This window comes from Suncus etruscus, chromosome 2, assembly GCF_024139225.1.
Source record: "Suncus etruscus isolate mSunEtr1 chromosome 2, mSunEtr1.pri.cur, whole genome shotgun sequence".
NCBI classification, from domain to species: Eukaryota; Metazoa; Chordata; class Mammalia; order Eulipotyphla; family Soricidae; genus Suncus; species Suncus etruscus.
In genome coordinates, this window is record NC_064849.1 from 12,375,121 (window position 1) to 12,390,615 (window position 15,495).

General features: G+C 45.2%; 1 protein-coding gene across 1 annotated transcript in view; it reads left to right on the forward strand.

The window, feature by feature from the left end:
• The first annotated feature begins 804 nt into the window (after nt 1–804).
• The window catches only part of MRTFB (myocardin related transcription factor B), a 57,115-nt gene continuing 42,424 nt past the window's right edge, over nt 805–15,495 (forward strand). Inside the window, exon 1 of the mRNA XM_049768547.1 lies at nt 805–1,144. Coding sequence (XP_049624504.1) covers nt 1,024–1,144 — 121 coding nt within the window. The 5' untranslated portion in view covers nt 805–1,023. The remainder of the gene's footprint in view (nt 1,145–15,495) is intronic.

Below are 15,495 nucleotides of genomic sequence, written 5' to 3' on the forward strand. Positions count from 1 at the left end.
CCTTCCTGCGTCCGGGACAGCAGCAGCAGCAGCGGGGCTGGCTGAAAGGTGCCTGTTGTTGGAGCCCCGTGGGATAACACTCAGGCTGCCTGCGGGGTTGGGGGGGATCTTTGAGAAGCCTGGAGCTCGGGGAGCCTGTGCTGCGGGGAGGATGTGCTCCTGTGCCCCCGTGGCTGTGGGGGAGGATCTCTCTCTCTCTCTCTCTCTCTCTCTCTCTCTCTCTCTCTCTCTCTCTCTCTCTCTCTCTCTCTCTCTCTCTCTCTCTCTCTCTCTCTCTCTCTCTCTCTCTCTCTCTCTCTCTCTCTCTCTCTCTCTCTCACACACACACACACACACACACAATGGAAGAAACTTTTGTTTTGTTTTGTTTTCAGTCCCGATATGCGAGTAGCTCTGTGGACAGCGTGCCTGCTGCCACCGCTTCCATCCTTCGGACGCCCAGGCCGGTCGGCCGGCTCGTCCGTTTAGCTGGTGAAATTAATGAGTAATGAATGTGCCGGTCTGGCTACTAGAAAGTCTTTCCAACAGTCCCTGCGGCTGTGTTTGTAGAATGCAGGAGCGAGAGAACCACAGGCGGCGGCAATTTGTCTCCGTAGGCATCAGCAAAGTCTTGTTTCTCTTAACAGCGAGGAGGATTTATTTTTAACCGCCTGACTCAGTAGTGCCTGTCAGATGATTCGGACCCTCTGACTGGAGCTCGGAGCTCCCAGCGCGCGGGGGAAGCTGGAATGACAAGGAGAAGGGGGCTGGCTGGGAAAAGGGGTGGGATCTCGGCTGCCCGGGCTCTGCCTCTGGGTGTGCGGGAGAGCGTGGAGGGAGCGAGCGAGCGGCTGCAGGTCACGCTGGGAACTAACTGAAGGGAATGGCCGCCGGCGCTTGCTGCCCACAGACGGAGGAGACCTAGCCGGGGACATAGACATCCTCGGAGTGTGGCCGGGAACTCCGGGACCCGGCGCCCCCAGTGCTGGGGCCTCTGCTGCTTTTCTCCAGCTGAATGCTGCCTGTCCCCAGAAGCCTCTCACCATGATCGATAGCTCCAAGAAGCAGCAACAGGGCTTCCCCGACATTCTGACCGCTGGGGATTTGGAACCTTTGAAAGAGAAGGAATGCCTGGAGGGGAGCAACCAGAAAAGCCTCAAGGAAGGTCAGTGTGCGTGGCTCCTTATTCCCTCGGTGTCTAAATTCTGGGAAATGAACGCCTAGCCTTAATCTGGCTCGCCTAGTTTGAGAATCCGTGAGCGAGCAAGCAATCGGATGGAGCATGGAGCACCGGGGGTTTTGCTGTAATCCCTGCAGCAGGGGTACTGGCGCAGGCCAATCCTCCTGGTCTCCGTGTGTCTGTGTGTGTTCTCATGTTCTCTTAATTTTGTTTTTCTGCCCCCCCCCTTTCAGGAGAGGCCATTTCCTTTTCAGTATTATTCGGAGCGTAGCCTCTTTAGGCTTACAAACACGTCATTTCAGGAAAAACAATTTTTCCTTCCTCCCCAATGAACATGCCTATTGCTCTTATTGCGTACAGCTAAGAAGGTACCTAGACCTGGCTTCGTAATGACTCTACACAATCGCTCTAGTTGGTTATAATTTACAGATCTTTGTTTTTATGTGTTTTTGTTTCCTAAGCATGTTACCTAGTTTGGGGAGGGGTAGTGAAGCAAAGCTCCGAAAAGCTGTGCGTTATCTTTCGTGACCACTGGCAGACATCTCTCTAACTGGAGAACATGGGTGCCTAGCACCGTTCCTACCTCCTCCCAATGCTTTGAAGGGGAGAGGAGAGGGTAAAGCATGCTCCATGTTGCAGTAGTGATCCAGCTCCAGAGCTAAAGAAATACAGAATCACCCCTAAGTTTTCCCCGAGTGAGATGCGAAGGTCACTCCGCTTGGTGCCTGTAAGAATCCCCACCGGAATCCCCTTTTCATCAGCCTGCTTTTAGCTTCAGCCTCTTACTGCCCTGTCCCAACCCCTTGCTGCTCCTCAGATAAATGTGCCTGTTTATCTGTCCGAGTACCACCGGTTTAAGCATCTCCCACAGGATTAGTCCTTCTCATTTTTCCCTTCCAGCATTTGGAATTTAGGGATGTAATGAGGGACTGTTGCAGATTCAAAAGATAATAATGAGTAGCCGCTGAACTTAGTAGAGTCAAACAACTATTGGAAATGAGCAAAGAAAAAAAATCTTGGTAGAAGCAAACAGCACAATGAAGCAAAAATAGCTGTTGCCAGGAACTAAACAATGCAGTTGCCTCTGCTGGGTCAGAGCAAGCCTGGTTGCTGTTTTTATCAAATCAATACCGGTCAGGTGTCTGGGGTTTGTCTGGGAGGCTTGGCAAGGGACATGCCAAGCTTTTAAAAAAATCATTTTTAAAACAAAAGTTGAGAATTATCCATTAGTAATTTAAATCAATTCAAATATTAAACTATTAATGCCACAGATTTTTTAAATGATTTTTTTGTGCTACTTAGAAAACTGAGGAATCTGGGGAAGTACAGCCAGATAAGTAATATGTCACAGCGTGATTATATGTGGAGAGTGAGGGCCACTTTTCGAGAGGGACAGTCAGGTGGGAGACTGCCTGGCAATTCATGTGGCAGCCAGTGGTCCCAGCAGTTGGACTACTTGCAGCTGTCCATGGCCAGTGAGTCAACCCAGCCCTCACACACTTGATACTCCAAGCCTCCAGTCCTTCACTGTATAGTGCGGACTAATCCCTTAGCCTCAGTGTTTTGTGAGTGTTAGTGTTTTCCTTCACCAATCCTGCTTCCCTCACCCCTTTTGATTTCCTTTTATTTACAAATTTTTTAAATCGTGTATACATTTACAGAATAGGCAACTCAAGACATGATTAGATAACAAAACCCAGCTATTCCATCATAATGCACAGATAGATTTTTTTTTTTGCTTTGTACCTCAACTGACTGTATTTCTGTTCAGCAATTAGTAGAATTAGAGAAAAACAACAACATACACAAAACATAGTGGGGATGGATAATTTGTTATCTAAAACTTAGTGTCATCAAACAATCAGACCTAAGTTTCTGAAGAAGTTTTGCAGAAAGGGGTTTTTTGATGTGGAATAGTAGGAAAAGAAACAGACACCGCAAGCACCTGGAATTCACTATCGCTTTCACTGTGCAGACAAGCACCAATGGATGAACTGACCAGACATATGAAGTATAGCCCAGGACTGGCCAGGGCTGGCCTCCTCCTACCTAGCAGCCAGCCAAGGGCATTTTGTTAGTTGAATTCACCCATGAAATGTTGATGATATGGCAGCAATTGTTGAAACACTAAAGTGCCCTTCAATCTAATTACATCCTCCACTGTTTGGTGGAAAAACAAATGAACAGGTGATTGTTGGGATGTCTGCTGGTTCTAGCTCAGTATGGGACACTAAGTTAAAATATTGCATTCCATACAGTGTTTAGTTTCCCACTGATTCCTGGCAAAGTTGGTTTCCTAACAGCTGGTTCTGAGTGTTTCCAGGTACTGAAGAAAGGACAAATTTTTGGTGGTTTGGGTGGCCGAAGAGATAATACAGTGCATTTGCCTTGCAGACAGCCAATCTGGGTGGAATCCTAGGCACCCCATATGGTCCCTGAGCCCCATCAGGAGTGTGATTCATAACCCAGAAACTGGGAGTTTGACCTTGAGCACACTCAGGTATGGCCCCAAACCACACAGAGCCTTGTCTCTGCTGATTCTGACATGTGGACTCTGTTGGGAATGCTGGTTCTCAGGCAGCAGCTCTGTTTCTTGCTGCACTGGGATATTTCAGAATTCCTGTTTTTGTTGACAATGCTGGCTCACTGAAATTATTGTGAGGAGGAAAAGCAGACTTTGTAAAGAAATAATCATAGGTTTTCGAATTTCTGAAAATTTTCTTCTTTCTCAAGAAGAAAATGTAGTAAAATCCATTGAGAATTGGGAAGGAAACTGTCCTAGTGTCAACTGCCTAGGAAGAGCTGTCACCATATCCCAGAGAATTGTTTGGAAACAAAGGTGACTGGTCTTACCATTTTGCTAATATTCCTGTGGACTGAACTGAATATCAATCCATGTGTGTAGTGGGAGAATCTGATTTCTTTCTGAGATGGCTAGAAAGCTCACCAGTCTGAAAAAGGAGACTTCTTGGTGGCACGCTTTTGGTGGGGTGGGGTTTGTTTTTTGTCAGAAGAGCCTCTGCCAGCTCCAGAAATTGCTCTGAATCATTTCTCATCATGTCCGACTTAGAGATAAGATTTCCATTTCTTCCCTAATTCTGCAACTAAAGAAGGATATTACAAATTATTAACTTGACAGCTAAAGAATTAGTTAATTACGGATTTGAAAGGAAAGCAAATAAATTTAAATGATTTAATTCCAATAAGTGGCTTAATATGACTCCTTATTGAGCTAATGAATCACAGTCCATTGCTGCCAACTAGTTAAGTCACATATTTATTCACAGACAAACACGAGCAAACGGCCTTCGAGGGAGAGGACTAACTTCAGGAACTCACTGTTAGTGAAACTAGATACTGCAGAAAGGCGGATGGGGTTGATTATTAAATCCTTTGACTACTCAGAGAAGTGATCTCGAACCTCCTGTTCTCACCATCATCCAGGGCAGAGTGGCGCGGCCACCCTACACGTGCATTCTCACGTGGGTCAGCCAAAGGGAAGACATTGGGGTGGGGGGGTATCTAGAGATATGGGAGGCTGTACTTCCAGTTCTGCCATGAGCTGTATAATGGTTGAGTGAAATTACAGGAAAAAGTTAAGAATAGATCACAGAGTAAATAGTAGAGAAGACCAATATGTTGTCCTGAACGTGGCTATGTAGAGCAAAGCATCCAAGACCTAGTGCCCTACTCACTACTCTGGGCCCCTTTAAAAAGAGTGCATCCTTCTTTTGCAATGAAATATTATATTAGCTATTGAGTAATTTTCATCATTGGCAGAAAATTTGAGTGTATTGTCACTCGCTAAAGATTGTAAATCCTCTGTAATCCTTGGCATTCAGGAAGTTCACAGGCCTAAAAGAGCAAGAAACTAGATGACACTGAAGGAGTTGAAACATGCCCGCACACAAAGGAGCTGGTAGAAGAGCCATGGGCTTCCATCCAGAGGAGTATGGACTCTGAGGGACAGGCCTGTCCTGGGCTGTGGGCCCTAGTGGTCACAGCCAGCCCCAGCCAGCTGCCTCTTCTCCAGAACAAGCCCTCTCGGCATCTTATCTTGAGAAACGGTTCCTCTGCCCAACATAGGCTTGTGCCAAGAACTTAAACAGGAATGAGTCCTGAAACCTCCCCAGCCTCTGCCACTGCCGCCTCCTTCTCTTCCTCTTCCTTCTCCTCCTCCTAATCCCTCACCAGATCCTGCTACCAGATCTCCAGTTCCATTCCAGAGATCTTCCATTTATTAACAGCAAGTATCTTCAAACTTGACCTTCCACACCTAAAATCTCTAACTCTTTTTGAAAAAAGGGCAGTCTGGGCCAGGGACGTAGCTCAGTAGAGCATTTGCCTTTCATGTAAGAAGCTCCAGGTTTGATCCGTGGACATCTCAGAACAAACAAGGGGGGAACCTTTCTGAGAAGCAGATAAAACGTTATCGAAGATCTTTGTGTAAGCAAATAGATTATCAAAGGCCTTTGTACCAGATTTCGTTTTGCTCATCAAATGTTGGCCCACTTGTGAGGTTCTCTGAGCAGGTGACTCTTCCCCTGCTGTTGTAATATGGAAGGGCCTTTGGTTAAGTGTGTCAGGGAGATTTGGAGTGTACATCTTAGGAATCCACGTCTGTGTGCACATCATTCCACTCAGCAGCATCCAAATGGTTTCCGCTGCCATCCCTGGGATGGATTTCCATGTTAACAAGGGTAAAGCTCCAGATCTCCATAAGCATTTGCAGTGAGATCCTGCTTCCTTTACTCTTCTCTCCCTGTCCACCTCCATGGCCCCCATAATTGTCCTAAGCACATACAGTTCACTGTTTTAGGGCCTATCAGTTGGGAAGGGGCCATGTCTCTTGATCACTGCTGTCCCCACTGCTCAAAGCCCATGGCATGCTCTTCTTGCCCACCAAGTTTTCTCAGAGGGCAATATCAAAGGGGCATCTGGGCTTTTCTGCTTCCATCCCCTTGAGGGAAACAGGCAAGTCAAAATGACTTTGCTGAGGTTCCCCTATGGGCGTTGGGCTTGTCCCCTGATGTTTCATCTTCCCAGTCTTCCTGCAGTCATAGGAGAACACTTTGATCCGTTCTCTAATCTTAGGAAATATTAGATTTTGGGGAAATTATAAGTTAAGTGAGAAACACTAGGTTTTCACATTTTTCCGACGAAAGTTTTGTCTGGGACTGTCACAGCTGCAACTTTCTGGAGAGAGAGGGTCTTTCAGGCTCCCCCAGTTTGTTCTCAGCTCAGACTGCCTAATGCTGTGCCCCAGACTCTGGCTTGTTCACCCCAGTCCAGGAGGAGCTGCTGCCCAGTTCTGTGGCCACCTTCCTTGCTGTGAGCTTTTGTGGATAAAGGCACGACTCTGTTGAGTCAGAACCACACTCCAGCATCCCCTAAGTTACCTCCCCTGCAGTCACTGGGAACTCTGCATCTGTGGAGGGTCCAACTCTGTCACTGCCATATTCTCTCTCTCTCTCTCTCTCTCTCTCTCTTTTTTTTTTTTTTTTTTTTGGATTTTAGGTCACACCCAGCAGCATTCAGGGGTTACTCCTGGCTCTACACTCAGAAATCACTCCTGGGGCCGGTGAGGTGGTGCTAGAGATAAGGTGTCTGCCTTGCAAGCGCTAGCCAAGGAAGGACCGCGTCCCATATGGTTCCCCAAGCCAGGGGCAATTTCTGAGCGCTTAGCCAGGAGTAACCCCTGAGCATCAAACGGGTGTGGCCAGAAAAAAAAAAAAATCACTCCTGGCAGGCTCCAGGGACTATATTGGATGCTGGAATTCCAACCACTGTCCTTCTGCATGCAAGGCAAATGCCTTACCTTCATGCTATCTCTCTGGCCCTGATGCATCATTTTTCTTATGGGAATGATAAAGTAAAGGATTTTTGGGGGGAGGGGTTGGGTCACACCCAGCAGCACTCAGGGGTTACTCTTGGCCCTATGCTCAGAAATCGCTCCTGGCAGTCTTGGGGGACCATATGGGATGCCGGGATTCCAACCACTGTCCTTCTCCATGCTATCTCTCCAGCCCCAAAGTAAAGGATTTTTTTACAAGGCAGACACCACTTCTTTTTGTGTACTAAATATTTCTTTTAATAGGGTGGGTTTTGGGGGTGGGTTTGTTTGGGGCCACACCTGGTTGTGCTCAGGGCTACTTCTGGCTCTGTGCTTGGGAGACAGTGTATGGTGCCAGGAATTGAACCAGGCCCCCTGCAAGCATGTGTGCAGCCAGTAGTCTCTCTACTCTCTCTCTCTCTTTCTCTCTCTCTCTCCTTCCCCCACTTGCTCCAAGATTTCTTTTCTTCAGAAAGATCTTTATGTTAGCACTAAAATTGTTTTCAGTTCATTTGTTTTAGTTCTGCCTTTCTAACTATGTGATCTATGCTAAGTTGTTTAATTTCTCTATAAAAAAAATCATGACACTCATGGGGTTATGAAGACTAGATGAGGTGCTAGTAGAGGAGGGTTCTCAGGACAGTGCCTGGTGTTCTGTAAGCCCCCGTTAATACCGAAGTGGGGAGTGGCCTCTTTTTATCCAGCTTAGCCATCCGTTCTGCTTTAGGGCAAGATAGGTCTGGTTTCTAGACGACAGGCACAAGGGGAATTAGTGCCAAGGGTCACGGTTTCCAGCCAAATACAATTTACCAGGAACTCTTCCAACTCCGATCTCTCTCTCTGCCTGAAGCCTAACAAGAATCCTTTTTGTCGTGTCTGGCATGCACACACAATCCTCTCTTGGAGTTGAACTTTCTCTTTCTTTGAATCAAAACTGTAGAGCTAGTAGACTGTCCATCCTGGAGTCTAAACACTCAGAAAATCCTACAAACTCTAGACAGTTCTGCATGTTCCAGGATTATAAAACCTGCCTCTGAAACAGCTGGACCAGCCATTGGTTCTTGTGTGTCACAGAGGGCAGTGGGGAGCCTTTCATGTGCCACCTACAGCATGCCAGGCACAGCTGGTGTCACATGATCTTGATTGTGATAAGGTATTAGCACACATATTGGATGGTCATTAGTCACTTTTGTTTTTATAAGCAAATTGGTTTGTATATTTGTAAGTGTGTGTGTGTGTGTGAGAGAGAGAGAGAGAGACAGAGAGACAGAGACTGAGACAGAGAGACAGAGAGAGAGAGAGAGTTCACGCACATAGTGAGAATAAGAGAAGTCCAGCCCTAAATCCAAAAAATAAGAAAAACCAAGATACTGAGCCAGAATCAAAGTTACCCCCCAAAAAGAATAGTGCATACATACATTCTGAGAAAAACTTGAGGTAGGTATGTGGTGGTGGTATTCCACCATTTTCCTATTCCGTGTTAATTGTCCTATTATTTGGAGCTTCTTCACTAGAATTTATAGAAGACATTTATAAAATTTTTTATGCAATGTTCCAATTTTAGAGAATTAGCAGGTATTCCCAATTTAGGGGTAAAGGAAATACACTGAGATTCTAGTAGAGTGGAATATTACAGTGGTAATAACAGAATTTCTAATTGTCTCCAAATTAAGACAAAGAAATATTACCTTCTGGTATCCTGGGATATAAAACATAGAAGACTGGGCAGAAACCAACATGGTTCTACAGATCAAAAATTGCTGGGGGGTGGGGGAATTATTTGTTGTGTTAATGCCCTCTCTTACTAATGATAAGCAATTAAGCAGATGATGTGCCTTCCCATTTGCCTATTATTTGTGTGAAACATTTGCACACTGTGTACTTGATTTCCACTGCTTTTTAGGCGAATAAAAAATCTTTAGTATGCATCTTTAAAGAATCTTTCTAAATGTCAGCCCTGCCCTTCGATACCAGAGCCCCTGGTGTGCCTTGTTGTCAGACGCAAGAGCATCCTTTCAATGCATTCCCACTCTTGACAAAAAGGAGAAGGGAATTTGTGTGAAGGTACCATCAGTTGAAAGTAATGTGCCCCATTTTTAGCAGCCTGTCTCCGTGGTAACCAGCTACAGAGTTACCCAAGTGCTGTACATTTCCAGCCTCTCCTGGGCTCGTGCCACACGTGAGTGAGACAACGACCGGCATCATTGGTGCTCCTGCGTGCCCAGGGCAGTGCCCTCCTACAAATGCTACATCAGATTTCTGATCTCCAGGCCAGCAGGAGAAGGTGCTCTAGGATTCTGCGATTCACCCTGTCTTCCAGCTTTCAGGGAGATAGGTGACTGATAGGAAAGGCAGCATGTGTTGTCTGGCCCGCTTACCTCATCCCACCCTCATCTGCAGGGTCTTTTGCTTGATTTATTGTCGCTCACCCCTTCAAGTGGGAAGTGGTCAGAATAGAAAGATACCGATCAGAATGCTGCTTGTTCTTTGTAGTGTCCGAGGTTCAGATTTATGTGTGCTCTTCGGAACTGCAGGCAGGAAGTCGGGGGGTGCTCATCAGAGTAGGAGCAGTTCTTACCAGACAAACCACTGCTTTATTTTTAGTCCTTTTACATTCCATTTTTAAAAATTACTTAAAAGAAGAAGGTTATAATTGGCAAATTAGGCCAAATATAACCAAAAATCATTAGGCCAAAAATGAGGCAAATATAACCAAAGCTTTTTAATCCAAGGGTTTGCTACTTTCTTTTTTTAACATTTTATCATGTCTTTTCCCTTTAAGGTGGCATGAATTTCTCATTAATTGTAAATGAAATGAAAATAATTTTGTTTCTATTAAAGTTTTCATGATCTTCATTCTTTTACCTTATAGTCTTTTCTTTGCAGTCTTTCACCCTTCAAAACAAAATAATTTTATTTTTGTCTTGAGTTCTAGATCAATATCAATTCAAAAATACCCTTTGAAAAATTTACAAAATAAAGTGAAACTGGTGGTTCTGACCTTGGGTAATCACTAGCTAGTAAAAAAAAAAAATCTTTTTTGTTGACTTATTCTTAAAATTGGCATAGGGGGCCAGAGTGATAGCACAGTGGGCAGGACATTTTCTTCCACTCGGCTGACCCAAGTTTGATCCAGAGCCTCCATGTGTCCCATGAGCCTACCAGGAGTGATTTCTGAGTGTCGAGCCAGGAGTAACTCCTGAGTGCCACTGGATGTGACCCAAAAACAAAAAAAATAAAATAAAATAAAATTGACATAGGAGGCCAGATCTAGAAATCAGAAAGCAGGTACCACTGACCTGGGTTTGATCCCTGGCATTCCATATGGTCCCCAAGTGCCACCAGGAATGGTTCCTAAGTGCAGAGCTATGAGGAAACCCTGAGTATCGATGGATATGGCCCAAAAACAAGCAAAAAGAATTGGCAGGAGGGGCTGGAGGGATAGCACAGTGGTAGGATGTTTGCCTTGCGGCCAACCGGGAAGGGACATGGTTCAATTCCGGCATCCCATGTGGTCCCCCAGCCTGCCAGGTGCTATTTCTTTTTTTTTTTTTTTTGTTTTTGGGCCACACCCGGTAACGCTCAGGGGTTACTCCTGGCTATGCGCTCAGAAGTCGCTCCTGGCTTGGGGGACCATATGGGATGCCGGGGATCGAACCGCGGTCCGTCTCCTAGGCTAGCGCAGGTAAGGCAGGCACCTTACCTCCATCGCCACCGCCCGGCCCCGCCAGGTGCTATTTCTGAGTGCAGAGCCAGGAGTGGCCCCTGAGCACCACTGGGTGTGGCCCAGAAATCAATCAATCAATAAATCAATAAATAAAGTTTAAAAAAAAGAGAATTGGCAGGAGCCTATCTCCACAGAAAATAGTAAGGGGCCCGGAGAGATAGCACAGTGGTGTTTGCCTTGCAAGCAGCCGATCCAGGACCAAAGGTGGTTGGTTCGAATCACAGTGTCTCATATGGTCCCCCATGCCTGCCAGGTGCTATTTCTGAGCAGACAGCCAGGAGTAACCCCTGAGCACCGCCGGGTGTGGCCCAAAAGCCAAAAAAAGAAAGAAAGAAAGAAAGAAAAGAAAGAAAAAGGAAAGGAAAGGAAAGGAAAGGAAAGGACAGGAAAGGAAAGGAAAGGAAAGGAAAGGAAAGGAAAGAAGAAGAAAGAAAGAAAGAAAGAAAGAAAGAAAGAAAGAAAGAAAAAGAAAGAAGAAAGAAAGAAAGAAAGAAAGAAAGAAAGAAAGAAAGAAAGAAAGAAAGAAAGAAAGAAAGAAAGAAAAAAAAAGAAAGAAAGAAAGAAAGAAAGAAAGAAAGAAAGAAAGAAAGAAAGAAAGAAAGAAAGAAAGAAAATAGTAAGTCGTAGCTCGCTCTTCAAGCTTGTGCTCCCTATTGAAAATTTTTTCCTATGCATCTTTACTTGCTTGCCTTTTCTACCCAGAGAAACTGTTTTCTCTCTTAAATACCTATTTTTTTTCTCTTTAGCTCACCTCACATACATCTAAGGAGATTTTATTTCATTAAAAACTCTCTGGGGGGGAGTGGAACGGTGGCGCACGCGGTAAGGCGTTTGCCTTGCTACGCGCTAACCTAGGACAGACTGTGGTTCGATTCCCTGGCGTTCCATATGGTCCCCCAAGCCAGGAGCAATTTCTGAGCACATAGCCAGAAGTAACCCCTGAACATCACCGGGTGTGGCCCAAAAACCAAAACCAAACAAACCAAACAAGCAAACAACCAAAAATATCTCTCGTGGCAGAACCAGAACAGTAGTACAGTAGGGATAGTATTTTTCTTTTTTTTTCTTTATTTAAACATCTTGATTACAAATATGATTGTGATTAGGTTTCAGTCATGTAAAGAACACCCCCCTTCACCAGTGCAACATTCCCACCACCAATGTCCCAAATCTCCCTCCATCCCACCCCACCCCCACCTGTACTCTAGACAGGCTTTCCAGTTCCCTCATTCATTCACATGATTATGGTAGTTCTCAGTGTAGTTATTTCTATAACTGCACTCACCACTCTGTGGTGAGCTTCATGAAGTGAGCTGGAAGTTCCAGCCCTCCTCTCATTGTCTCTAAGGATTGTTGCAAAAATGACTTTTATTTTTCTTAAAACCCATACATGAGTGAGACTATTTTGCGTCTCTCTCCCTCTCCCTCTGACTTATTTCATTCAGCATGATAAACTCCATGTACATCCATGTATAGGAAAATTTCATGACTTCATCTCTCCTGACGGCTGCATAATATTCTATTGTGTATATGTACCACAGTTTCTTTAGCCATTCGTCTGTTGAAGGGCATCTTGGTTGTTTCCAGAGTCTGGCTATTGTGAATAGTGCTGCAATAAATATAGGTGTGAGGAAGGGGTTTTTGTATTGTGTTCTTGTGTTCCTAGGGTATATCCCTAGGAGTGGAATAGCTAGGTTGAATGGTAGCTCAATTTCCAGTTTTTGGAGGAATCTCCATATCGCTTTCTATAGAGTTTGGACTAGACGGCATTCCCACCAGCAATGGAAAAGAGTTCCTTTTGGGGATCCCGGCAGTGCTCAGGGGCTACTCCTGGCTCTATGCTCAGAAATCACCCCTGGCAGCCATAGGGGACTATATGGGATGCCCAGTTTTGAACCACCGACCTTCTGCATGAAAGGCAAATGCCTTACTTCCATGCTATCTCTCCGGCTTACTCTCAAGACTAACCCAGGTTTAGTCCCCAGCACCACAAATAGGAATCCTGAGCTCAGAGCCTGCTATAATCTCTGAGCACTGTGGTTGTGGCCCAAAACAACCAAAACAAAATAAAATAAAAACTATGGGACTGGGGGCTGAAGTGATAACACAGCAGTAGGGCTTTTGTCTTGCACGCAATAAAGCTGGGATGGACCTGAGTTTGATATCCAGCATCCTATATGCCCCTCACTCTCTTACCAAGCCTGCCAGGAGTGATTTCTGAGTGCAGAGCGAGGAGTAACTAACCCCTGAACAAACTTCTGGGGCTGGAGTGATAGAGCAACGCATAAGGTTGCCAATTGGGGTTCAAACCCTGGTACCACATACAGTCCCCTGAGGCTAATCTCTAAGAACAGAGCTAAGAATAATTCCTGAAAACAAAGAACTATATTGCTTTATTGATCCCTTATCCTTCCCTCAACTTCCTGCCTATCTTACCTGAATAGTGAGACCCTCCCACATCTGTGAGGGGTCTGTGGTTGATAGTTAGAGTGGCCTGGGGGAAGGGTGAAAGAAAAGCAGCAGGAAGAGAGATGCAGGGGGGAAAGAGAGATTAGAGCTTGGATGAGAACAGGAAAGAAGAGCTGGTTATCTTAGAAGCCATGTGACATATGCACATGAGGTTAGGGCTGGATATATCCTAAAATGTCAACTAACTACCTCTGGGTCATTTCTTCACTGTCACCCTGATACCTACAGACTTTCCAGGTCTTAGGGACTGCAGGCATCAGGTGGGGCCAAGAAAGGCCTCTCCATCCATCCATCCACCACTAGGACTCTAAAAATTAATAATTAATACAACATTGCTTCACTTTAAAAACAACAGTAATTCATTTATATATCCAAGTTTTTCAAAAATCTGTGGCCTGAGAGATAGCATGGAGGTAAGGCATTTGCCTTTCATGCAGAAGGTCATCGGTTCTAATCCCAGCTTCCCAAATGGTCCCGCGTGCTTGCTAGGAGCAATTTCTGAGCATGGAGCCAGGAGTAACCCCTGAGCACTGCCGGGTGAGACCCAAAAACCACACAAAAAAAAAAAAAATTAAAATTTCTACATTATGGGGGGCCGGGCGGTGGCGCTGGAGGTAAGGTGCCTGCCTTGCCTGCGCTAGCCTAGGACGGACCGTGGTTCGATCCCCTGGTGTCCCATATGGTCCCCTAAGAAGCCAGGAGCAACTTCTGAGCGCATAGCCAGGAGTAACCCCTGAGCGTCACAGGGTGTGGCCCAAAAACCAAAACAAAAAAAAAAAATTTCTACATTATGGAAGCTGCTAGAATGTGAGGTATGGATTGGGAAATCTGAGGGGGGAAAACAACCTAAAAAATCCTGAAATTCAGTATGACAAGGAATGTATAATGTACCTGTTGTTACCAAATCATTAAAAGAGAAAGCCTGGGACTGGCAAAAGAGTAATTGGGTAGGGCATTTGCTTTGCACACTACTACTCTGGGTTCATCCCAGCATCCCACATAGTCCCCCAGCCTGCCAGTAGTGATTTCTGAGTGTAGAGCAGGGGTCTCAAACTCGCGGCCTTCCGTACAACATTTTGTGGCCCACAGCCGGCCTTCAAATATTGCACTATTCGCGAATATTCGCTTGCTGAATAATCGCAATAAAAATCACATTAGTAAGAAGTAAATCACATTAAACATTCGCATACCCCGAGCAGTTCCGTTCGGGATATGCAAATGTTTAATGCGATTTTGGGGATTTTTTCTTACTAATGCGATTTTTTATTGCGAATATTCGGTAAGCAAATAATCGCAAATACTTTGCGCCTAGCACAGATGTCATTTCTGCTGTTTCTGCCCGCTGTCCCTTGCATTATCGGAGGCCTAAGGGAGAGAAGTTTATTACAGAATTAGATTTTGTCATACCTTCATCATGACTTCATCAAAGCCTGCAGTGAAGAGAAAGATTGATGACGAGCACAGACCATTTCAGTGAAAGTGAGAGACGCAGTATTTTTTTTTTGTTGAGCACAGGGGCATCCCCCCATGTCTTATTTGCTCAGAGAAAGTTGCAGTGCACAAGGAATACAACTTGAAACGCCATTATTCAACTAAACATGCTGAGGAATGTGCAAAATATCAAGGAAATGAGAGAGCCAAGCAGGTTGCCAGTCTTAAAGCATGTCTACTGAGGCAACAAGATTTCTTCAAGAAAGCAACCAAAGAGAATGTTGCATCAGTCGAAGCTAGTTACATGGTTAGTGAGATGATTGCTAAGGCAGGGAAACCATTCACAGAAGGAGAGTTTGTTAAAAAAAAAAAATGCATGTTACAGGCTGCAAGTATTATCTGTATGGAAAAGACAGGTCAGTTAGCCAATACTTTCTGCCAACACTGTGGCAGAGCACATATCTGACATGTCAAGTGACATTTATCATCAACTGTGTGAGAAAGCCAAATGTGTTGATGCATACTCAGTTGCTCTTGACGAGGACACATATAACAGACACTGCGCAGCACACAATTTATGTCCGTGGTGTTGATTGCAATTTTGAATTGACAGAGGAGCTGCTCACAATAATTCCAATGCATGGCCAGACCACCACTAATGAGATATTTCGGCATCTGTGTGATGCCATTGAGAATGCAGGTTTGCCATGGAAGAGGTTTGTTGGAATAATAACCGATGGCGCGCCATCAATGACAGGGAGGAAAAATGGACTAGTAGCACTTGTTTAAAAAAAACTTGAAGAGGAGGGTGTAGAGAAGGCCATTGCTCTTCAATGCATTATCCATCAGCAGGCCCTTTGCAGTAAATGCCTGCCA